Below are 25,680 nucleotides of genomic sequence, written 5' to 3'. Positions count from 1 at the left end.
ATAACTTCCCTGTCTTATTGGAATGTACCTATACAGAACTCTACACAAATATCCCCTGAATATTTGCCACATTTCTTCCGTACGTTCCCCTAAGATCATCTGTTTCCAGTTTAAGCCTCCAATTTCCTGCCTGATAGCCTCATAATTCCCCTTACTCCAATTAAACACTTTTTTAACTTACAACACACACAAAATGCTGGTGGAACACAGCAGGCCAGGCAGCATCTATAGGGAGAAGTGCTGTCGACGTTTCAGGCTGAGACCCGGCCAGAAACATCGACAGCGTTTGTCCCTGTAGATGCTGCCTGGCCTGCTGTGTTCCACCAGCATTTTGTGTGTTGTTGTTTGAATTTCCAGCATCTGCAGATTTCCACGTGTTTACTTTTTTAACTTGTCTGATCCTATCTCTCTCCAATGGTATTGTAAAGGAGATAGAATTATGATCTCCAAAATGTTCTCCCACTGAGAGATCTGACACCTGACTAGGTTTATTTCTCAAAACCAAATCAAGTACAGCCTCTCCTCTTGTAGGCTTATCTACATATTGTGTCAAGAAACCCTCCTGAACACATCTAAGAAACTCCACCCCATCTAAACTCCTCGCTCTAGGGAGATGCCAATCGATATTTGGGAAATTAAAACCTCCCATCACGACAACTCTGTTATTATTACACCTTTCCAGGACCTGTTTCCCTATCTGCTCCTTGATACCCCTGTTACTATTGGGTGGCCTATAAAAAAACATCCAGTAAAGTTATTGTCCTGTTCCTAACCTCAACCCACAGAGACTCCGTAGACAATCCCTCCATGGCGTCCATCTTTTCTGCAGCCGTGACGCTATCTCGGATCAACAGTGCCACCTGTTTTACCTCCCTCCTGTCCTTTCTGAAACATCTAAAACCCAACACTTGAAGTAACCAATCCTGTCCCTGAGCCATCCAAGTCTCTGTAATGGCCATCACATCACATCTCCAAGTACTGATCCACACTCTAAGCTCATCTGCTTTTTTCACAACACTCCTTGCATTAAAATAGACACATCTCAAGCCTTTGGTCTGAACACGTCTGTTCTCTATCACCTGCCTATCGTCCCACTCGCACTCTCTACAAGCTTTCTCTGAGCTAACCTCCTCTTCCCCAGTCTCTTCAGTTCAGTTCCCACCTCCCAACAATTGTTGTTTAAACTCTCCCCAGTAGCCTTAGCAAATCTCCCCGCCAGGATATTGGTCCCTCTGGGATTCAAGTGCAACCCATCCTTTTTGTACAGGTCATACCTGCCCCAAAAGAGGTCCCAATGATCCAGAAATCTGAATCCCTGCCCCCTGCTCCAATCCCTCAGTCACGCATTTAGCCTCCACCTCATCCTTTTCCTATTCTCACTGTCGCGTGGCACAGGCAGTAATCCCAAGAATACTACTTTTGAGGTCCTGCTTCACAGCTTCCTTCCTAACTCCCTGTAGTCTTTTTCAGGATGTCTTCCCTTTTCCTACCTATGTCATTGGTACCAATATGTACCACAACCTCTAGCTGTTCTCCCTCCCACCGCAGGATATCTTGGTGGCGATCTGAACCATCCTGGACCCTAGCACCTAGGAGTCAAACTACCATCTGAGTTTCTTTCCTGCATCCACAGAATCACCTGTCTGACCCTTAATTATAGAGTCCCCTATCACTACTGCCTTCCTCTTCCTTTCCCTACCCTTCTGAGCCACAGGGCCAGAATTCTTTCCCCAGGTAGGCTGTCCTCCCTCCCCCCCCCCCCCCCCCCCCACAACAGGAGTTCTTAGTGTCAAGGGGTACAGCCACAGGGGTACTATCTAGTACCTGACTCTTCTCCTTCCCCCTCCTGAGTATGACCCACTTGTCTGTCTCCTGTGGCCCCGGTGTGACCACTTGCCTGTTACAAAGTTTACAGTGGAGTAAAGGGAATTAGAGGCATGAGAGAGGAGTTGGCCAGAATTGATTGGAAAAGAACACTGGCAAGGATGGCAGCAGAGCAATTTGGAAGGCACAGGATATATAGACTTGGAGGAAAAAGTATTCTAAAGGCAAGATGACACAAATGTGGCTAACAAGAGAAGTCAAAACCAACTTAAAAGCCAAAGAAATGGCATATAATAGACCAAAAATTTATGGGAAGTTAGAGGATTGGGAAGCTTTCAAATATCATCAGAAGGAAACTGAAAAAGTCATCAAGAAGGTAAAGATGGAATACAAAAGTAACCTAGCCAATAATATTAAAGAAGATACCAAAAGTTTCCTCAGATACATAAAATATAAAAGAGAGGCAAGAGTTGATTTTGGACCGCTAGAAAACTATGCTGGAAAGGTAGTAATGAAATCAAGGAAAGGGCAGATGAACTGAATTAGTATTTTGCAACAGTCTTCATTGTGGAAGTCACCAGCAATAGGGTGGAAGTTCCATGAGTCAGGGGTCATGAAGTGCATGAAGTTACCATTACTAGAGAGAAGGTTCTTTGGAAACTGAGAGATCTGATGATAGATAAGTCACCTGGACCAAATGGTGTATGCCCCAGGGTTTTGAAACAAATGGCTGACTTCCAGTTAAGATGACGATGGTTTAGTTGCTAAAAGCTATCGCTCCATTTTATTTCTTATCTCCGCACTCCTTCTCTCCCTTTTTTTCCCCACTCCAAACTGTTAAACCTTTTATTCTCCCTTCTGCCTGCGAATACGCCTGTTTTACGATGGCTTCAAAGACCACCAAATCGGGGAAGAAAGAAGTTCCTGCCACTGGCCCCTCGGGTGAGAATATTATATCGATTTTGGAGCAGCAATGACAGGAGATAATAGCTGAATTTAAGTCTTCTATCAGTTCGGTGAATTTGAAATTGGATCAGATTAAAGTACATAGTGGAGGATCATGCCCAACGCTTTATCACATCTCGAGTCTGCTACGGATATGTTAGACTGCCATTTTAAAGAGCTGGAAAGCGTTTGTTCCAACTTAAGAGATCATAACTGCAAGTTATTATCCAAAGTTACTGATTTGGTAAGTTGGAGTAGACATCAAAATCTATATATTTTTGGCTTGCCAGAACATGGATCTCCCGTCGAATTTTTCTCTACTCTGCTATGTGAGGTTTTCAAGAACGAAATACTTCTGACCCTGCCCGAGATACACAGAGCTCACTGCACTTTAGGGCCTATCCCAGAGCCAGGACACAGGTTATGTCCAGTAATTATCTGTTTTCATCGCTACCAGTCTAAATGTCTCCTCATTAAGGAAGCTTGGAGAGGGAAGTTGGAATATAAGGGTCAACCAATTTGTGTTGTCGAGGACTATGCTCCCCAAGTTCTGAGTCTGCGAGCCGAGTTTAAAGGAGTTATGAAAGAATTATATAATCGTGGATCCGGGCCTTCCCTTCGATTTCTGGCACGCCTTCAAATAATTCTTACTAATGGAGACAAAAAGTGGTTTAACTCGGCTTCAGATGCTCAGAAATTTATCGATGACCTCTCTGTGGCTTCGACACCCTCTGGTTCGGTCTGATTACTTATATTGTTGGAGAAGTACTTTTTTCCTGATCTTTCTTTCTTAAGTCAGTAAACTTTTTTTCATAGTTTTTCACGGGTAGGTTATTGGGTAAAATCTGTTTACCTGTTTTTATATTTTTTCTTAAACACTAGTTCATATTTTTTTTTTGGATTATTACCTTGAGTTAAACTTAACAAATTTTGGTGGAATGGTTTTTCTTTTCACTATGTATAACTTTAGTTTGTAGTGCTAGAAGTTTTCTTTTTTGTATGCAAAATGGAGCTGATGATGATGTTAAAAACAAGAAGTGGGATTATGGGGTGATTATTTTTTGAAGAGCTTGCTGCTGCTTTTCGGTAGCTTTCTTGTTCTAGGGTTTGGGGGGATCTCTAATGCCAATATTATTCATAGAACCTTTAGACATTTGTGTTGTTTAGGACATTTTTCTGTCCTGTTTTTCTTGTTTTATACTTTTGCCCCAGAGTTGTTATTTGAATTTCAGACAAGGTTTATGCCTACTATCCTCTATCCTTTTTTTAAAGGACAATGGTTAGTCCATTGAATTTTGTAAGCTGGAATGTTAAGGGATTGAACCATCCTGTGAAAAGAAGGAAGGTGTTTTCACATCTTAAACAGCTTAAAGCAGCAATTGCTTTTTTGCAAGAAACATACATTCGTAGTTCTGATAACTCTCGTCTTAAGTCAAGATGGGTGGGGCAGCACTTCCATTCAACTTTTCAGGCTGAAGCCGGGGGGGGGGGGGGGGGGGGTTTCAATTCTTATAAATCAAAATGTTCCCTTTGAGCTTCATAATAAAGTATCTGATACAAATGGTTGTTTTATTATTGTCTTGGGGAAATTATACAACACACTGGTAGTCCTGGCTAATTTATATGCCCCCAACTCGGATAATGTGGAGTTTTTTGATCATTTCTTCTCTTTACTACCTGAGCTGAGTTCATATTCTCTCATATTGGGTGGTGATTTTAATTGTTGATTAGATCCAATTTTGGATCGATTGTCCTCTATTTCTAGATTACCAAGTAAATCTGCTTTATCAGTTCAGTCTTTCCTTTCTAATTATGGTATCTCTCTGTATGGTATTTTCTCCATCCAAATGTGAGAGATTATTTGTTTTGTTTTACATGTCCATCATACTTTCACTAGAATTGATTTTATAATTGATAATCAGTTGATTCCATCTGTTCGCTCTTGTGACTATCGGAGTATATTGACTTAAGATCACACCCCAGTCACCCTGTCTATAATTCTTCCTGGTTTCCCCCAAATGAATAAACATTGGTGTTTTAATCTGACCTTGTTGTCAGATAATGATTTTGTAAAATTTATGGAGGACCAGATAACTTTTTTTTAAATACTAACACATCATCTGAAACCTCAAGTCAGGTTGTTTGGGACGCTATGAAAGCATACCTAAGGGATCAAATAATTTCATATACTGTGAATTTGAATAGAAAGATCCATAAAGAGCGATTAGATCTGGTCAATCAAATTAAAGCAATAGACCAACTATATGTCCAGACTAAAAATCTGGAGCTGTATAAGAAATGAGTGGAACTTCAAACTAAGTTTAACCTTATTTCCACTCACCCAATTGAATGCCAACTTTTCGAAAGTAAGAGCCAGTTTTATATCCATGGCAATAAATCCGGTAAATTTTTAGTCAACCAACTAAGACGCTCTAAAGTTAAACAACATATTACAAAAATTCAAATGGAAAATGTGAACATTACCTTGAATCATTCTGAAATTAATGACACATTCCAGAATTACTATTCTTGACTCTATACTTCTGAATCTCTAAATGATAATATCTCTGTCGAGCATTTTTAAATAATTTAAATGTTCCTATGCTTTTTCCAGATCTTAAAGCAAAATTGAATGAACCATTATCACTAGAGGGAATATCCTCGGCTATTTCTGTACTGCAGTCTGGTAAATCTCCTGGACTTGATGGGTTCTCTGCAGAATTCTATAAATCATTTTCCTCACTGCTTTCGCCGAAACTAATATTAGTTTTAATTGACTCATTTAAACATGGTAAATTGCCAGCATCATTTAATAAGGCATGTATCATTCTTTTAGCGAAAAAAGGTAAAGATCCAATAGTGTTCCTCGTACAGGCTGATTTCTTTGCTAAATGTTGATGTTAAAATTTTGGCTAAAGTTTTGGCCTGTATATTGGAGAACATTATACCTTTAATTATTTCTGAAGACCAAACTGGTTTATTAAAAATTGTCTCCCTTTTTTAATATACGGTGTCTATTTAATATCTTATACTCACCTTCAGCTAGGATTCCTGAATGTGTCATTTCTCTAGATGCAGAAAAGCATTTGATCATGTGGAGTGGAATTATCTTTTTGCGGTTTTAGAAAAAATTGATTTTGGATAGTTTTATTACGTGGATTAAATTGCTATATTCACACCCCACTGCTTCTGTCTTGACTAATTCTCAGCAATCCCAACCTTTCAATCTTAAACGTGGCACCCGGCCAGGGTGCCCTTTAATTCCTTTACTTGTCGATTTGGTCATAGAGCCATTGGCGATTGCGTTTTGAAGTTGTGCTGAATTGACGGGGATTTGGACGGCGGGTGTTAAGCATAGTCTCTCTTTATGCTGATGATCTTTTACTTTTTATATCAAACCCGACTACCTCCTTATCCCCAGTGTTTTCACTCCTTAACAAATTTAGCCAGCTTTCCAAATACAAACTTAATTTACGTAAGAGTGAACTCTTTCCAATAAATAGAGAAGCACAATTATTAGAATTTTATAACCTCCATTTTAAAGTAGTAAATAAACAATTTACTTACCTTGGCATTACAGTAACAAGAAATTATAAGCATCTTTTTGGAGAAAATTTCACTAATCTTTTAAATCATACAAAACAGAATTTAGCACAGTGGTCACCCTTGTTCATGTCTCTGATAGGTCGAATTAATGTTAATGTATATCCTTCCTAAATTTTTATATTTATTCAATCTTTACCAATTTTTATTTCTAAAGCTTTTTTTGATTCATTTATATTCTATTATTTAGTCCTATCTATGGAAGGGTACATGTCCCAGACTAAATAAAGCTCATCTTCAAAAACCTAAAAGGGTAGGTGGTATGGCCTTGCCCAATTTTCATTTATATTACTGGGCAGCCAACATACGTTGTCTTATCTTTAGGTCTTGCTTTTATAATCAGTCTGACTGCCCAATATGGGTGGCAATGGAGTTGAACTCTAATAAGAATCTCTCCATCTCTGCACTTCTTGGATCCGCACTTCCTTGCCATTTGCCTAAATCAATTGTTAATCCAGTTATCAGACACGCTCTGAGAATATGGGCTCAGTTCAGAAAATATAATGGGCTTCATGGTTTTTCTCTCTAGTCCTATTCTACATAATCATCTTTTTCAGCCCTTTATGCAGGATTTAACATTTCTAGACTGGCATAGAAAGGGCATTAGCTGCTTTGAAGATCTTTTCATAGATAAGTGCTTTGTAACGTTGTCTGTAAAGTTTGGCCTACCTAACACTCATTTCTTTAGATATCTCCAAATTAAACATTTTATCAACCCTTTAATAGCAAACTTACCTGAGGTACCCATTAAAAATATTGTGGATTTGTTTTTTTCATATGAATCCATTGGGTAAAGATTTAATTTCTACTATTTGAGATATGTTAACGATGTTGAGGCGAGCCCCCTTTGACAAAATTAAAACTGCCTGGGAGCATGACTTAAATTTTTTTGTCCAACGAGGTTTGGGATTCAATTCTCAAGTCAGTTAATTCAACTTCTCTATGTGCTTGCCACTGCCTTTTACAGTTCAAGATGGTACATGGGGCTCATATGTCTAAAACTAAATTATCGCGGTTCTATCTTGATATTAGTCCCTGTTGCGATAAGTGTAAAGGGGGAGAGGGTTCTCTTATTCATATGTACTGGGCTTGTCGTAGCTTGGAGAACTTCTGGAGAGATTTTTTTAACTTTATCTTATGTACTTAATTGCTATTTGGAACCTAACCCTCTGATTGCTCTTTTCGGTACTTGGGAGAAGTTGACATGCATTTAATTCTGACTAAGTGTTGTACATTGTCTTTGGTCTCTCTCTTGGCCAGATGTGCAGTCCTTCTTAGGTGGAGAGATGTTGCCGCACCCACTCATTCTCAATGGCTCAGAGATATTATGTCCTGCTTAGACCTTAAAGATTCATTATTCATTTCTTAATTCGGACATAAAGTTCCAAAAGGTGTGGGGACCTTTTGAATATTTTCATAATTCCTGTTTAGATTAAGGGTGCATCCATCCCTTTTTCCTTTTGTATTTAAATCCCTTACTTCCAGCTTCTTACGGTTAAGATTTATGGTGTTTTTGATGTGTAAACATATTATAGATTAGGTAGTAGGCAATATAACTTAATTTTATAAATACACCTCTGTGGTGATAAAGTTCTGGTTAACTTTTTTTATATTGTAAGGTTGGCTTGGAGTTGGGTAGTGGGAAGGTGGGGTGATAACTAACTTTATACAATTCTACTATGGGTGCTTTTCTTAATTGTTATGAACTGTACTTTTGCTATGTTTGTTCTGCACTGTATAAACCTTTTTGACTGTTTTTGTTTTTTTGCATTGGAGAAACTCATAAAAAAATTAATATTTAAAAAAAAGAAACAGGTGGCTGAAGAGATTGTTGAGGCATTTGTAATGATTTTTCAAGAATCTCTAGATTCTGTAACCATTCCAAAAGAATGAAAAATTGGAAATGTGACTTCAGGAAGAGAGAGAGAGAGAGAGAGAGACAGAAGAAAAGAAATCATGGGCAAGTTAATCTGACCTCAATGATTGGGAAGATGTTGGAGTCGGTTATAAAGGATGTGGTTTTGGGTTACTTGGAGGCACATAATAAAATGGGCCATAGTCAGCATGGTCAAGGGAAAATCTTGCCTGATAAATCTGTTGGAAATCTTTGAAGAAATAACAAATAGTTTAGACAAAGGAGAATCGGTTGAAGTTGTGTACTTGGATTTTCAGAAGGTCTTTGACAAGGTGCTACACTTGAGGCTGCTTAGCAAGTTGCAAGCCAGTTGGATTACAGGAAATATCATAGGATGGAGAAAGCAGTGGCTGACTGGTAGAAAACAAAGAGTGGCAATAAAGAAAGGTTTTCTCTGGTTGGCTGCTGGTGACTAGTGGTGTTCCACAGGGGTCTGTGTTGGGACCAGTTCTTCTTCCGTTATACATCAATGATTTGGATGATGGAATTGATGACTTTGTTACAAAGTTTGCAGATGATATGTTAATATTAAGGGAGAGGAGGTGTTGGAGTTGTTAAAATACATTAGGACAGATAAGTCCCCGGGGCCTGACGGAATATTCCCCAGGCTGCTCCACGAGGCAAGGGAAGAGATTGCTGAACCTCTGGCTAGGATCTTTATGTCCTCGTTGTCCATGGGAATGGTACTGGGGGATTGGAGGGAGGCGAATGTTGTCCCCTTGTTCAAAAAAGGTAGTAGGGATAGTCCAGGCAATTATAGACCAGTGAGCCTTACGTCTGTGGTGGGAAAGCTGTTTGAAAAGATTCTTAGAGATAGGATCTATGGGCATTTAGAGAATCATGGTCTGATCAGGGACAGTGAGCATGGCTTTGTGAAGGGCAGATCATGCCTAACAAGCCTGATAGTTCTTTGAGGAGGTGACCAGGCATATAGATGACGGTAGTGCAGTGGATGTGATCTACATGGATTTTAGTAAGGCATTTGACAAGGTTCCACAAGGTAGACTTATTCAGAAAGTCAGAAGGCATGGAATCCAGGGAAGTTTGGCCAGGTGGATTCCGAATTGGCTTGCCTGCAGAAGGCAGAGGGTCGTGGTGGAGGGAGTACATTCAGATTGGAGGGTTGTGACTAGTGGTGTCCCACATGGATCTGTTCTGGGACCTCTACTTTTTGTGATTTTTATTAACGACCTGGATGTGGAGGTAGAAGGGTGGGTTGGCAAGTTTGCAGACGACACAAAGGTTGGTGGTGTTGTAGATAGTGTAGAGGATTGTTGAAGATTGCAGAGAGACATTGATAGGATGCAAAAGTGGGCTGAGAAGTGGCAGATGGAGTTTAACCCGGAGAAGTGTGAGGTGGTACACTTTGGAAGGACAAACTCCAAGGCAGAGTACAAAGTAAATGGCAGGATACTTGGTAGTGTGGAGGAGCAGAGGGATCTGGGGTTACATGTCCACAGATCCCTGAAAGTTGCCTCACAGGTAGATAGGGTAGTTAAGAAAGCTTATGGGGTGTTAGCTTTCATAAGTCGAGGGATAGAGTTTAAGAGTCGTGATGTAATGATGCAGCTGTATAACACTCTAGTTAGGCCACACTTGGAGTACTGTGTCCAGTTCTGGTCGCCTCAGTATAGGAAGGATGTGGAAGCATTGGAAAGGGTACAGAGGAGATATACCAGGATGCTGCCTGGTTTAGAGAGTATGGATTATGATCAGAGACTAAGGGAGCTAGGGCTTTACTCTTTGGAGAGAAGGAGGATGAGAGGAGACATGATAGAGGTGTACAAGATATTAAGAGGAATAGACAGAGTGGACAGCCAGCGCCTCTTCCCCAGGGCACCACTGCTCAGTACAAGAGGACATGGCTTTAAGGTAAGGGGAGGGAAGTTCAAGGGGGATATTAGAGGAAGGTTTTTCACTGAGTGGTTGGTGTGTGGAATGCACTGCCTGAGTCAGTGGTGGAGGCAGACACACTAGTGAAGCTTAAGGGACTACTAGACAGGTATATGGAGGAATTTAAGGTGGGGGGTTATATGGGAGGCAGGGTTTGAGGGTCGGCACAACATTGTGGGCCGAAGGGCCTGTAATGTGCTGTACTATTCTATGTTCTATATGAATATAGGTGGAGGGGCAGGTAGTTTTGAGGAAGTAGAAAGACTACAGAAGGTCTCATAGATTAGGAGAATGGGCAAGATGGCAGATGGAATACAGTGTTGGGAGGTGTATGGTCATGAACTTTGGTAGAGGAATTGAAAGGGTTGACTATTTTCTAAAATGAAGAGCAAGTACAAAAATATGATGTTCAAAGTCACTTGGGAGTCCTTGTGCAGGATTCCGTAAAGGTTAATTGCAGGTTGAGCCTTGTGGTGGGGAAGGCAAATGCAGTGTTATCACTCATTTCCAGAAGACTAGAATATAAAAGCAAGGATATAATGTTGAGACTATATAAAGCTCTGGTGAGGCCTCACATGGAGTATTGTAAGCAGTTTTTGGATCCCTTATCTTAGAAAGGATGTACTGAAACTAGAGAGGGTTCAAAAGAGGTTTACAAAAATGATTCCAGATTTGAAAGGCTTGTCATATGAAGAGCATTTGATGGCTCTGGGCCTGTATTCACTGGAATTCAGAAGAATTAACTGTGACCTCATTGAAATCTATTGAATGGTGAAAGGCCTTGATAGAGTGGATGTGGAGAGGATGTTTCCTATGGTGGGAGAGTCTAATACCAGTGGACACAGCCTCAAAATAGAGGGGTGCATTTTAGAATGGAGATGTGGGGGAATTTCTTCAGCCAAAGAATGGTAAATCTGCGGAAGTCATTGCCATAGGCAGCGATGAGGCCAAGTCTGTATGTATATTTAAGGCAGAAGTTGGTAGATTCTTGATTGGTCAGGGTATGAAGGGATATGGGGGGGGAGAGGCAGGAAATTAGGGCTGAGAGGGAAAACAGATCAGCCAAGATGAAATGGCAGAGCAGATTCAATGGACCAAATGGTCTAATTCTGCTCCCATGTCTTATGGTCTTATTATGGTGTTTTTCCTGAATTCCACCCAAGTTGCCTTAGTAGACGAGCTTTCCAGTCTGTCCTATCAGAGCACTGTCATGACATTATACCTGATAAAAATTGCCACCCCTCTCCCTTTAATCCCTCCCCTCCATGTCTAAAACCCCACAACACTGAGTTCTCAGTCCTGCCTGTCCTGCAACCATGTGTCACTAATAGCTACAGCTTCATAATTCCACATATGAATCATGATCTTAAGTTCATCTACAGTACTACTTGCATTGAAATAGATGCACGTCCCTCCATACTCACAATTGATCTAATACGATACAGTTTCCATCTTGGTTTATTGTCTTAACATCTACTATCTACTTGCTGTCCTGGTCTCTCTGGTTCTCACATTCTGGCATCTCGAGTTTAAATCTCCTGCACTAGCACTAACAAACTTTCCCAAAAAGATATTGAACCCCTCCAGTTCATGTGCAAACTGTACCATTTGTATAGATCCCACCTGTTATGGAAGGGAGCCTAAAGATCCAAAACCCTGAGGCCCTCCCTCTCAAACTATCTGTTTAGCCACATATTAAATTGTACTATCTTCCTATTTCTTGCTTCATCAGCACATGTCATAGGTAGCAATCCTGAGATCACCACCCTGGGTGTCCTGCCCTATAACTTAACACCTAACTCCCTGAGCACACTTTGCAGAACCTTGTCACCTTCCTGCCTATGTCATTTGTACAAATGACTTCTGGTTGCCCAGCCTCCCCTTTAAGAATGCTGTGGTCTTAATCCAAGGCATCTCTGACCCTGACACCTAGGAGGCACACACCATCCGAGAATCTCATTCTCATCCTCAATCTCCTGTCTGCTCCCCTAACCAATGAATCCTGTATCAGCACTGCTTACCTCATTTCCCCACTTCCCTCTGAGCCAAAGAGCTGAAGACGATGTTCAACACCTCACTGCTGTGGCTTTCCCCCGCCCAATATTATCTGTAATAATATACTTAAGGGGAATGGCCACAGGAATGCTTTGCACTGACTGCCTATTCCCCTTTCCTCTCTTGATGGTCATCGAGCACCTTTTTCTTGTAACGTCAGTCTGACTGTCTCTGTATCTCCCGTCTATCAACCCTTCAGTCTCCCAAATGATCTAAAGGTCATTGTAGTGTTCTCGTGCAGGTGTAAAAACTCTGAACTAAACACCAAGGTAAACTGTAGTCAATGAGGCACGATCCCAGTAAGATTAACCGTTTACTGTTCACTCTTCCACATTAACATATGGGGAAAACTGTTGATAAAACAATACAAAATATATACAGTATTTGTTTGGCATTGCATTTACATCATAAATACTTGTAAAAGTAAAACTACAACAAACTATATTACATTAAAGTACAACATACAGTCAGAATCTACCTATGCCATCCACTGGCTTTAAATACACCACACAAACTATCCAGTAATGCTTTCAATAACAAAGAAAATAAACCTTATTAACCGTCATTACTTTTAACAGAATCAGCGTTAACATTTTTACTTCAACATATCGATTATCTTATGAACTTTAGGCGTTGCTTCTATGATGGTTCTTAGTGCGTAGAATAAAAACTTTTCTCGCTTTGATCCTGCACACACCAGCCCCTGCCTTCCCGTTTCTCCAAATCAGTATTTTCCCACAAGACGCAGCGAAACTGGGTGTGACATCATCGCATACCGCGATACATCACAGACAATGAATTTACTTTCAACAACCTTAACTTTAACTAGAAAATAATTACAAACAAATTACTAAAGCGAAAATGTAATAAAGCTAAACAAATGCCGTAAGGGCAACACACTCCCCGCCTGACCTTTGTAAGGTCACTATGAACATGATACAAAACTTCAATCTATAAATCAGTCCTTAGGTAGAAGTAGAATGACTTCTGCAACTGGTCTTTGGTAAATTTTCACATCACCTTGGTCAGAAGTTTTCAACTCAACCTTCCTGACATGTCCATCGCTACCAGGGAATGTGGCAGTAATTCTGGCCATTGGCCAGCAGTTGCAGGCAATATGCTTGTCCCTGAGCAGGACTAAATCTCCAACTTGAAGATTCCTGCGAGGTTCTGTCTACTTTTGTCTGTGTTGCAACAAAGGTAGATATTCATGTCTCCAACGGGACCAGAACTGATTTGCAAGAGCCTGAACCTGTTTCCATTGCTTTGTGTACAAGTCCTTATCTGAGAAGTCCCCAGGTGGAGAGGGAACTCCTGCCTTCTGCGTAAGGAGCATTGATGGTGAGAGTACGAAGGGGCTTTCCGGGTCAGAAGGCACAGGTAGAAGTGGTAGCGCATTTATAATGGCTGTGACCTCTGCCATTAGTGTGCACAGTACTTCATGGGTCAGTCGGGTGCGTTGCTGCAAAAACATTGAATCAAGGATCCTTCTGGCGATACCAATTATCCGCTCCATGAGCCTCCCATGTGAGAGGCGTGTGGTGTGTTGAATTCCCAGTTGCATCCCTGCTCACTGAGGTACCTTTGTACTGTTTTGTCCATCCCGAGCTCCTTGGATGCTCCAACAAAGTTCCTGCCGCAATCAGACCTTAACTGTTTTGCAGGGCCTCTTAGTGCAAAGAAGCGCCTGAGAGCATTAATGCAGCTGGATGTATCCAAAGATTCGATTACCTCAATGTGCACCGCTCTTGAACTCATGCAGCTGAACATGATGGCCCACCGTTTGCTCTCTGCTTGTCCTCCTCTGGTACGTCGAGTGATGATTGTCCAGGGACCAAATACATCGAGCCCCACATATGTAAAAGGAGGGCAGATATTGAGGCATTCTGGTGGGAGGTCCACCATACGTTGAGCTTCCAGCTTCCCTTGCAGTTTCCTGCAGGTTACATATCAGTGGAGTACTGAATTGATCAGTGTTTTGCCTCCCAAGATCCACAGTCCCACTGCCCTGATGCCTTACCTGTTCATGGTGATGGCGAGTAAGCAGTAAGGACACATGGCTGTCTTTGGGCAGGATTACTGGGCTCTTTTCTGCAGCTGAACGGTGAGAGTGTATTAACTGGCCTCCAATGCAAATGAGATCATTCTTCAGGATCGGGTTGAGTTTCCTCAAAGGGCTGTCCTTTGGTATTGGTTTATTAGCTTGGAGGGCTGAAAACTCCCTTGCAAAAGCTGCTCTTTGAGTTGCTTTAAGGATGACGTCTTTTGCCTGGGCCAATTCATCCGCAGTGCGAGGTAAGTTACATTTGTGCTATCCCTTGCATTTACTATTTCGGGATGAGCGTGTGTGGGATCTGGCCATGTGAATGAGGAACACAAGTCCTCTCACTAAGGAATTCAAGGTGGAGAACCGCTGAAAGCGTTCGGTGGTACGTATTGATTCTTTGAGGTAGGTGATTCCTATTTGTATTTGCAGCTGAATTTCCGAGTCTCTTTTGGGTTCGATCAGCTCAAATGTCTCACTCATTTGAGTTTTTTCCGCTGATGGAGCAAGTTTATTATCATGCTCAGTTTGAGTGAAGACTGACTGTCCCAGTGACTTGTCGGTTACTTTACTACACTTGTTAAAGCCTTGTTGTACTTTCTTGATACACATAAAGCTTGTGCAGGGTTGAAAAATTGAATGACAGCCACTCTCTAGCACATTGGTTTTGAGTGTGTTAACTGTCAGTTTGTGTACATTGACAAGGCACACCACCCACCCCAGATCCAGGCGTTGGGCAAAGGGGGCATTGTGTGGTCCATTGACCTGCTGCCTGACCTTGGTCACCTAGAGAACGTCTCTTCCAAGTAGCAGGAGTATTTCTGCTTTTGGATCCAGTTCTGGGATGTGCTTGGCAATGTGGTGGAGATGCAGCTGGTGTCGCACTGCGCTTGGTGTCGGGATCTCGGTGCGGTTATTCAAAATTTCATTGCACTCTAAGAGCGGAGGGAGACAGATGACAACTTTACCATCCAGCGACTCGAGCTGGAAGCCTTCTGCCTTCCTGCCATATGTGTCTACGCTGCCTGAGCAAGTTCTAAGGTAGTATGGAAACTGATTACTCTCTACGTTGAACAAGTCAAAGAACTCTGGTCTGACTAGTGAGCAATTGCTCTGGTCATCCAGAATTACATAGGCTTTGATGGCCTTGTCTTTGGCTCCCTTAAGGTACACCTTAGCGAGGCAGATCTTTGAGCAAGAATGGCTTGACTGACCTTGACCGCAAACTTCTGTGCAGCTCGAGCTGACAACAGTTGTCTTGAAGTAATCCTCTCCCTCCCCGCCGTCCTCTTGTGAAGGTGAAGGAGCTTTGTCAGTTTGCGGTAACGGGGCGGGATGCATGATCCAATCGTGATTAGTGTTATTACATTCCGAGCACTTCACAGGGATCATACACTTTCTAGCGAGGTGAGAGGTAGAGGAACAGCATTTAAAACATTTTTTTCTCCTTGAGAAGAGCCATTCTCTCATCAAAGGGTTTTTTTCTAAATGTTCTGCATTTTTGAGGGGGTGGGGTTTGTTGTGTAATGGACAATTCTTGCTAGGGTCATTGTTAGTTGTGGAAACTTCGGTTTTACACACCGAGACAGGTTTATTGATGTTAAAATTATTCAAAGTGGATTTGACTGGCTTGGTGTGAATTGTACTGCTACCTTGACTCATGAGGCTAGGGTCATTTCGCTTCTTCGCCTCCTTGCACACAAACCTAGTGAAATACTTGAAGGGAGGAAATCGACTACTGTTCTCTTCCTTGAACACTGAGCCAACAGACACCCACCTTTCCTGCAGCCCAAATGGAAGTTTGTCCATGATTGGTCTAATTCCGTATGAAGTATCTAGATATAACAGGCCCTTTAAGTAGCCATCTTCTTTAGCGCCTTCGATCTCCATGAGTAAGTCTCCGAGTTCTCTTAATTTAGTGTGGTCCTTGGCTGACACCCTAGGAAAATTTTCCAGCTGTCGAAATAGTTCAATTTCAATAATTTCAGGAGCCGCATAGCACTCCCTAAGTCTCTCCCATGCTTTGCGTAAGGCTAGCTTGGGGTTGTTGATGTACACTGAACGTATGCGTCTCACCTTTTTGCATGATTCTTTTCCCAGCCATTTTGTCATAAGATCCAACTCTTGGGTTGCTTCGAGCTGGACTCCACCAGGAGCGTTGGTGAATGAGGAGTACCATGCACGGTAATTTTCAGGCTTATCGTCAAACTGGTATAGTCTTGAAGTGATGAGATCTCATCGTGCTAAATACTGTGCCATGGGTTCAACTGCAAATGGCACACTGGCTGGGGGAATATGTCGGCAGGCATATGACTGAGGGTGTATGTTCGTTAGGGGATTTGCTGTTCTAACTTCAGCCTTTTGCCTCTTCTCTCGCCAAATCTGGTAAGTTTGGTGTCGAGAAGTATTTGTCAGCAGCCCTTTCATTCTTGAGTTCGTTACAAAGTTGCAAGGGTAAATTGTCTTCCTCAGATGGATGCGATGCATTTGGGCCTCTTTGACTCCTCATGAAATGGAACGTTAGCATATAAGTATGGAGAGGAAGAACAAATCTTCAGGTCCATTTGAGATCGGACATAGTCGCTAGAGCGTTCCAATCTGGTCCTTTCTGAAGTAGATTTTACTTCATCTAGAACGTGCATTTCTTCAGCGCTTTCTAATATTTCTGCTTCCACCCTGGCAGCTTCAGCTTCTCGGCATAGCATCAGCACTTCTAACTCTGCTTCTATCCTTACCCTTTCCAGCTGGTTTTCGGCTTCTCTGGCAGCCTCTTCCCTTTGGTTTTTGGCTTCTCTGGCAGCCTTTTCCATTTTCAGTTTTGCTTCCTGTTCAGTGTATGACGCTCGCCCGCACCTTGGCAGTTTCTGCTTTAGCTCTTGCGTGGGCAGCCTTATTTGTTGATGCTCTACTGCTCCTGGCACTGGATGACAATGACTTGACGCTGGGTCGTGATGCCATTGTACCACTTGGTGAAACACCTGGTAATGCCGCCTTTTCACTGTAGTGTTCTCGTGCAGGTATAAAAACTCTGAACTAAACACCGAGGTAAACCATAGTCAATGAGGCACAATCCCAGTAAGATTAACCATTTACTGTTCACTCTTCCACATTAACATATGGTGAGAACTGTTGATAAAACAATACAAAATATATACAGTATCTGTTTCCTTCTTGGCATCGCACTTACATCATAAATACTTGTAAAAGTAAAACTACAACAAACTATATTACATTAAAGTACAACATCCAGTCAGAATCTACCTACACCATCAACTGGCTTTAAATACACCACACAAACTATCCAGCAACACTTTCAATAACAAAGAAAATAAACTTTATCAACCGTCATTACTTTTAACAGAATCAGCGTTAACATTTTTACTTCAACATAGATTATCTTATGAACTTACGGCATTGCTTCTATGATGTTTCTTACTGCGTAGAATAAAAACTTTTCTCATGCTGATCCTGCACACATAAGTCCCCGCCTTCCTGTTTCTCCAAACCAGTATTTTCCCACAAGATGTGGCGAAACTGGGTGTGACGTCATCGCATGCCACAATACATCACAGACAATGAATTTACTTTCAACAACCTTAACTTTAACTAGAAAATAATTACAAATGAATTACTAAAGCGAAAATGTAATAAAGCTAAACAAATGCCTTAAGGGCATCACAGTCATCCATCTCCAGTTTCAGTTCCCTGGCACAATCTGTAAGGAACTGCAGCTGGATCTATTTCATTAAGTCCACTGACAAAATTTTTCTCAAATTTAGGTTGAAGTTTGAAGTATCATTGCCTACACAATTTAATTACTATCGAAACCAGACTCTCAAGGATCTTTGCTACATTTTCTCAAAGAACAAGAGGTTCAAGTTTCTATGAGATCTTCTATCTTTCTGATTGCACAAAGCAGTATGGTTGGTTTGCGATCAAAATGTTTCTCACTTTTGGCCTTGACCACAATTTGTCTTGATTTTTCTGCTCTATTGTTATTTATTACTATAAGATACACTGAACATTGAGCTAAGAAACTTTTGAAATCTCTCTATTCCAGTCATAGCACACAATTTTAAATAAAAATTTAATGAAATAGAAGACCAGTGTAACTTGGTGTGGTTTTTTTTTCTAGAGAGAAATGGAAGGCTCAGCACCTGCAGTATATGGAAGAGACGAGGCTGATAAGGCCAAGGGAAAATGAGGAGCGAAGGTAAAATAAGAAGCTGGTGTGCTTTGCTCAGTGATGTTCATCTTCCCAGAGAGAGCTTAAACGATTGCTGACACTGTTAATCCCAAAATCTAGATGAACTCAGCAGGTCAGGCAGTATCTATGGAGGGAAAATGACAGGTGATGTTTCATGTGGACTGGAAAGAAAGAAGGGAGGTGGCCAGTGGCGTATGAGGGCTCCATTGATAACAAACTGGGGAAGGGAGACATCTCAGATGTTTAGAGTGGACAGCTTTGATACAAGAACATATTGGAGGGAATCAATAAATGTAGATAACAGCAACACAAACAGGTACTAGTCCCCATCTCTCTCTCTCTCTCTACTACATCAATAACTATTTTGATGTTGCTTTCACATTTATCAGAACTCATCAATTTAATCATCTTGCCTACTAACTTCCATCCTTGAACCATTTCTCTACTTTTTCTAGGTCTCTTTGCCTTCCTCACCACAGACTCAACCTGCAAATTAACCTTTAGGGTGTTCTGCACAAGGACTCCCAAGTCCCTTTGCATCTCACATTTTTGGATTTTCTCCCCATTTAGAAAATAATCCGCACATTTATCATTTACTACCAAAGTGCATGACCATGCATTTGCCAATATTATATTTCATTTGCCACTTTCTTGCCAATTCTCCTAATCTAAGTCCTTCTGCATCCTACTTGTTTCCTCAACACTACCTGTCGCTCCACCAATCTTTGTATCATCATCTGCAAACTTGGCAACAAAGCCATCTATTTCATCAACTAAATCATTGATGTACAGCATAAAAAGATACAGTCCCAACACCAATCCCTGTGGAACACCACTAGTCACTGGCAACCAACCAGGCAAGGATTCTTTTATTCCCACTCGCTGCCTCCTATCAATCAGCCAATGCTCTAACCATGTTAGTAACTTCCCTGTAATACCATGGGCTCTTAACTTGATCAGTAACCTCATGTGTGGCACCTTGTCAAAGGCCTTTTTAAAAGTCCAAATTTACAACATCCACTGCATCCCCTTTATCAATCCTATTTGTATTCTCAAAGAATTTCAACAGGTTCATCAGGCAGGATTTTCCTTTAGGGAAACCATGCTGAGTTTGTCCTATCTTGTCCTCTGTCACCAAGTACTCCATCACTTCATTCTTAACAATTGACTCTAACATCTTCCCAATCACTGAAGTCAGGCTAACTGGTCTATAAGTTATTTTCTGCTGCCTTCCTCCCTTCTTAGAGTGGAGTGACATTTTCCAGTCCTCTGGCACCATGCGAGAGTGACATGATTTTTGAAAGATCATTACAAATACTTCCACAGTCTCTAACACTTCCTCTATCACCCTCCAAGCTTTCTCTTCCCTCACTCTGTCCCCACTCATCTGTCTCTTCCTGCCTCGCTGTCTGTTTACCTGCCTTTGCCTCTCATCCACCTGTTTCTGTCTCACAACTCCAACTCTACCACTCCACCCTTAGCTGGCTCAATCTGCCTGTCATCTTTCAATTTCAGTCCATCAATCACTCTGGCCCCTGTCTCACCACTCCTTCTCTTTCCTCTCCACTCTTAGTCCCACTGCAATGTTCCGACCCAAAACATCAACAGTTTCCATTATCTGCAGTCTCTTGTGTCTGCAATATCTATCTTTATTGTGCATTTTTTCTGATACATCTCCTAAAAAATATACTTCTCCCAAAAAATGTACTTCTCCCAAATACCTGAATTTTATCTGCAACAGCAGCTATGGTATTTTTAAATGAAGTTTTGTGATGTGTATTTTGAAAATCCTTAAAATTATAGGCATGGAAAATAATAATCAATTTTACCTTGGGACCTGAGGGTATCCTTTACTCACGGAGGGTGGTGGGTATGTGGAACAAGCTGTCGGAGGAAGTGATGGAGGCAGGTACAATTACAGCATTGAAAAGTATGTGAACCAGTACATAGATGGGCAAGGTTTAGAGGGCCAAATGCAGACTAAAGTGACCAGCTCGGGTAGGAAACTGGTCAGTTTGGATCAGTTGGGCCAAATGACCTCTTCATGTGCTGTATATCTCTATGGCTTTATGACTGCAGGATGGAAATAAAAAGGCTTCAAAGACAACTGGAGAACACTCAGCAAATTAATTTTGAACAGAAGATCTCATTTGAAGAAAAACTTTGCCAGGTACTTTAGCAAAGCTAGCATGCAATATATCTGTGGATGGTTTACAAGTGTCTCATAATTTCTCTTATTACTCAGTTATTATTGTGGTTTTCATAGTATGTTATTTAGTAAATTTGTGTGTGCCTTTGCAAGTGCTTTGGGGGTGCCAAAATAAATGTCAACAAAGAATGTCCTAAGTAATATATTAACACAGAGATCGTGCATCCAATCCTAAAATACTGTATGTATTCGATTGTAATTAATACTGCAAATCACACAAAATGCATTTTGTGTGTGCTGATCAAGATTTCCAACATTTGAAGAATCTCTTGTGTTTATTCTTAATACTGTGTTGGCTCCTCCTTAAAAATTGCAGAAATGGGAGGGATTTGTTATGAAGAGAAACCATAATTATGCTTGAAATTGGAATTTGTCACAACAGCTTCATCAGGAATCTGCTGACCTACCTATTGATTGATCCCATTGTAATTCAATGGTACATCACAGCTTATCATATATATTAAAAACTCAGTTACTATTCCACTACTGATTTATTTCAAACAGAGTTTTTAGAGTTACAGTCATAAAGCTACACAGCACCTGAACAGACCCTTTGACTTAAGTCGATGGTCCCAATCACAATGTCTATACAAACTAGATTTGTTTGCCTGTTTTTGGCCCACATTCCTCTACAGTATAAACCTTTTCTCTCCATCTTCCTGTCCAAATGTCTTTGAAGTATTGTAATTGTAACCACCTCTGCAACTTCCTCTGACAGCTTGTTTAATATAGCACCCTCTTCAACAAGAAAATATTGCCACTTAATCCCCCCTTTTATATCTTTGTTCTGTGTTCCTTACCCTGGGGGGGGGGGGGAAGACTGTGACCATGCACCTTATTGATGGCCCACATAATTTTATAGGCGTTAACCCCTGAGGCACCAAGGAAAAAGGTTCCAGCTTATCCAGCTTATCTCTACCAGTAACTTCTATGTGAATCTTTTCTGAACCTTTTCAGTTTAATGAAACCCTTCTTAAAGCTGGGTAACCATAAATGCACATAATGTTGTTTCACCAACATCTTGTATAGTTGCAACACAATATCCCAACTCCGGTACACAGAATTCTGACTGCTGAAGGCAAATGTGCGAAATACTTTCTTTGCCATTCTGTCCACTTGTGTTGCCACTTTCATGAAACCATGTAAAATCCCTCTTTGTTCTACAGCACACTCCAGTGCCCTACCACTTATTGTGTAGACCCTGTCCTTGTTTAACTCTACTTGACTAACCCTAATACTAACCCAAAACACACTTGTTTGAATTAAATTTCATCTCCAATCCTTGACCCACTTCCCAAGTCTGATAAAGGCACATACTGGAAAGTAACCCTGACAATTACAATATTTCAACAATTGATCATCCACAGTTCTGTGGGGCAAGAATATGCAAAATTTCATCAAGTGAAGAATTTCTTAGCCTTTGTACAAAATGGCCAACAGGAAGATCCCAGCTGCACTACAAGGACACCTGTAAACGTGACTTCAAGGCACTTGGTATTAGCCCCAACACGTGGCAGTCACTCACCTCAGACAGGTGTGCCTGGAAGCAGGAGGTGAAAAAGGGTCTCTTGAGAAAAAAGCAACGCACACAAAATGCTGGTGGAACGCAGCTGCATTCCACCAGCATTTTGTGTGTGTTGCTTGAATTTCCAGCATCTGCAGATTTCCTCGTGTTTGCGTCTTAAGGTAAAAGGTCACTCTGATGCAGCAAGCAGAGGAAAAGAGAGCCCAATAACAGCTCCATGCCCAAGCTGCCCAAGACATCAGAGCTGCCTCAGTGTTTTGTTGTGTGCAGTGTGGCAAGGCTGTCACTGCCACATTGGCCTCCACAGCCACAGTAGATGCTGCTTAACCCTGTCTACCAGAGGCACAAACCCATGATTCACCTGTGGTAGCTAGACCATTGGGTGTATTTAAGGCATGAATTGATAGGTTCTTGATTGGCCACAGCATCAAAGGCTAGAGGGAGAAGACTGGGGAGTGGGGCTGAAGAGGGAAAAAAGGTAGGATTAGCCATGACTGAATGGTGGAGCAAACTCGATGTACCAAATGACCTAATTCTGCTCCCATGATAAAGACTTGCAGTCTTATTTCAGATAGGCCCCTTCCATTTTTTTCTTTTCTTTCTTTTCTCTTAATAACAGCTTGATAAAGCTGAAATTAGTAAATACACTTTATTAACGTATGCAGTGTACGATCGTTATTTCTTGCTGACGGATAATTGTGTATGGGCAGTATTTACACAGAATTCGCTTAAATTGGGGTTTCATTCATCAAAACATCCCAACATTCCTGTTTCGTTGAACCCAAATCATACCTTTCCTAGATGTATATTGTTTAAGAAAGGTGGGCTTCTCACTGCTGTGTCCCGTGGCTATTAGCAGAGTCAGCCAATGAGCCAAATTTGCATACAAGCTCAGTGAGGGGGTTACAATGGTGGGGTGTCTGTTTGGGTTTCACTGCATGCTGTGTAATTACAGCTAAGAATTGATTAAGCGGTTTTAAGCCTGTGTTTAAACTAGTGTCAGGTAAAGGAATTAAGGCACTTTATTATAGATGCTGCAGGGATTGTGGTTTAGTGTGATTCAAGAGATCACCCACAAATAATGCTTGTCTTCTGAGCAGGGGGAATATTCGAAGCCCTAATGAATTGCTAATTAGAATGCTGAGTCCTGTAAAACTACTGTTTGAACAGCGGTTTAATCAATCAGCGGGTAAGAATATCATGTTAGTCCAGACTAACAGTGACATTACTGAAGATGTGCTGCCTGGTAGGGTAGAGACGCCTGGAGAGATGGGGCCATGGGCAGTACATATTTTCAGAGAAGGGGGACATGCAACTGAGGGTGAAGACTTTAAAGACAAGTTGTTCTCATTTCTGCGAAGTGAGGGGAAGAAGTTGTTTAATGTGAAAGTTCTAATGAGTCCTTCAGCAGGTAGTGGAAATTCTGAGTTGGTTTCAGCAATTACATCACTGGTAGATAAATGCCAAAGTGTACCAGCGGAGAGCCAACCTTATCGTGGATTGAGAATGCTCTCTGGAGTCAAGCCCACCCCAGCAGGGAGGAGGAATATCAGACTTGGCCAGAGCAGACATCTCAGTTGCTGGATGTGTGGCAGTACTCAGATAAGATGGGAAAACGACAGTGGCTGTGCCTCTGGCACAGAGACTGGCCCTGTGGCTCAGAAGGGTAGGGAAAGGAAGAGGAAGGCAGTAGTGATAGGGGACTCTATAGTTAGGGGGTCAGACAGGTGATTCTGTGGATGCAGGAAAGAAGCTCAGATGGTAGTTTGCCTCCCAGGAGCCAGGGTCCAGGATGTTATAGATCATGTCCAAGATATCCTGCGGTGGGAGGGAGAACAGCCAGAGGTCATGGTACATATTGGTACCAATAACGTAGGTAGGAAAAGGGAAGAGGTCCTGAAAAAAAGACTACAGGAAGTTAGGAAGGAAGTTGAGAAGCAGGACCGCAAAGGTAGTAAAAATAGTCATCCGTTAGTTTCGAGAGACCGTGGATTTGCGCCTTGGAAAGTTTCCAGGGTGCAGGCCTGGGCAGGGTTGTATGGGAGACGGGCAGTTGCAAGTCTCCCCTCTCCACGCCACCGATGTTGGCCAAGGGAAGGGCAAGGGCTGATGCAGCTTGGCATTGGTGTCATTGCAGAGCAATGTGTGGTTAAGTGCCTTACTCAAAGACACAACACGCAGCCTTAGCTGAGACTTGAACTAGCAACCTTCAGATTACAAGACCAATGCCTTAACCACTTGGCCACAAAACAGTAATCTTGGGATTACTAAACACGAGGAAATCTGCAGATGCTGGAAATTCAAATAACACACACAAAATGCTGGTGCAACACAGCAGGCCAGGCAGCATCTATAAGGAGAAGCACTGTCGACGTTTCGGGCTGAAACCCTTTGTCAGGACTAACTGAAAGGAGAGATACTAAGAGATTTGAAAGTAGTGGGGGGAGGGGAAAATGCAAAATGATAGGAGAAGACCGGAGGGGGTGGAATGAAGCTCAGAGCTGGAAAGGTGATTGGTGAAAGCGATGCGGAGCTGGAGAAGGGAAAGGATTATAGGACGGGAGGCCTCGGGAGAAAGAAAGGGGGAGGAAGCACCAGAGGGAGATAGAGAACAGGCAGAGTGATGGGCAGAGAGAGAAAATAAAATGACTAAATATGTCAGGGATGGGGTAAAAAAGGGAGGAGGGGCATTAACGGAAATTAGAGAAGCCACACATTTTAATTCCACATCCCATTCCCATTCTGATATGTCTATCCATGGCCTCCTCTACTGTCAAAATGAATCCAAACTCAGGTTGGAAGAACAACACCTTATATACCGGCTGGGTAGCCTCCAACCTGATGGCATGAACATTGACTTCTCTAATTTCCGTTAATGCCCCTCCTCCCCTTCTCCAGTTAGGGAACTGGAGCTGGATGAACTTTGGATCATTCGGGAGACAGAGGCAGAAATAGACAGGAGTTTCGGGGAGATAGTCACCCCTAGGAGTCAGGAGACAGGTAGTTGGGTGACTGTCAGGAGAGGGAAGGGGAATAGACAGGAAGAGCAGAGCACCCCTGTGACCATTCCCATCAACAATAAGTATCTGTTTTGGATACTGTTGGTGGGGACGACCTACCAGGGACAAGTTGCAGTGGTTGCGTCTCTGGCACCAAGACTGGACCCTCAGCTCAGAAGGGAAGGAGAGATTCAATAGTTAGGGGGACAGATAGAAGGTTCTGTGGAAGAAATCGAGAATCCCGGATGGTCTGTTGCCTCCCTGGTGCCAGGGTCTGCAATATCTCGGTATTCTCAAGAGGGAGGGTGAGCAGCAGGATGTTGTGGTCCATGTAGGGACCAATGATGTGGGTAGGAAGAGCAAGGAGGTCCTGAAAGGTGAGTTTAGGGAGCTAGGTGCCAAGTTAAAGGACAGGACCTCCAGGATAGCAATCTCGGGATTGCTACCGGTGCCACGTGCAG

The 25,680-nt window shown here is 42.0% G+C and overlaps 1 protein-coding gene across 6 annotated transcripts in view; it reads left to right on the top strand.

Annotated features, from left to right (window-relative positions):
• LOC140731559 (uncharacterized) overlaps positions 1-25,680 on the top strand; it is a 281,877-nt gene that overhangs the window by 165,394 nt on the left and 90,803 nt on the right. For all 6 annotated transcript variants that reach the window (XM_073053074.1, XM_073053075.1, XM_073053073.1 and 3 more), the window contains 2 exons: positions 18,415-18,492; positions 20,566-20,656. In XM_073053074.1, the coding sequence (XP_072909175.1) occupies positions 18,415-18,492; positions 20,566-20,656 (169 nt within the window). The remainder of the gene's footprint in view (positions 1-18,414; positions 18,493-20,565; positions 20,657-25,680) is intronic.

This window comes from Hemitrygon akajei, chromosome 8, assembly GCF_048418815.1.
Source record: "Hemitrygon akajei chromosome 8, sHemAka1.3, whole genome shotgun sequence".
Lineage (NCBI taxonomy): Eukaryota > Metazoa > Chordata > Chondrichthyes > Myliobatiformes > Dasyatidae > Hemitrygon > Hemitrygon akajei.
This window is presented reverse-complemented; position numbering and strand designations above follow the sequence as displayed.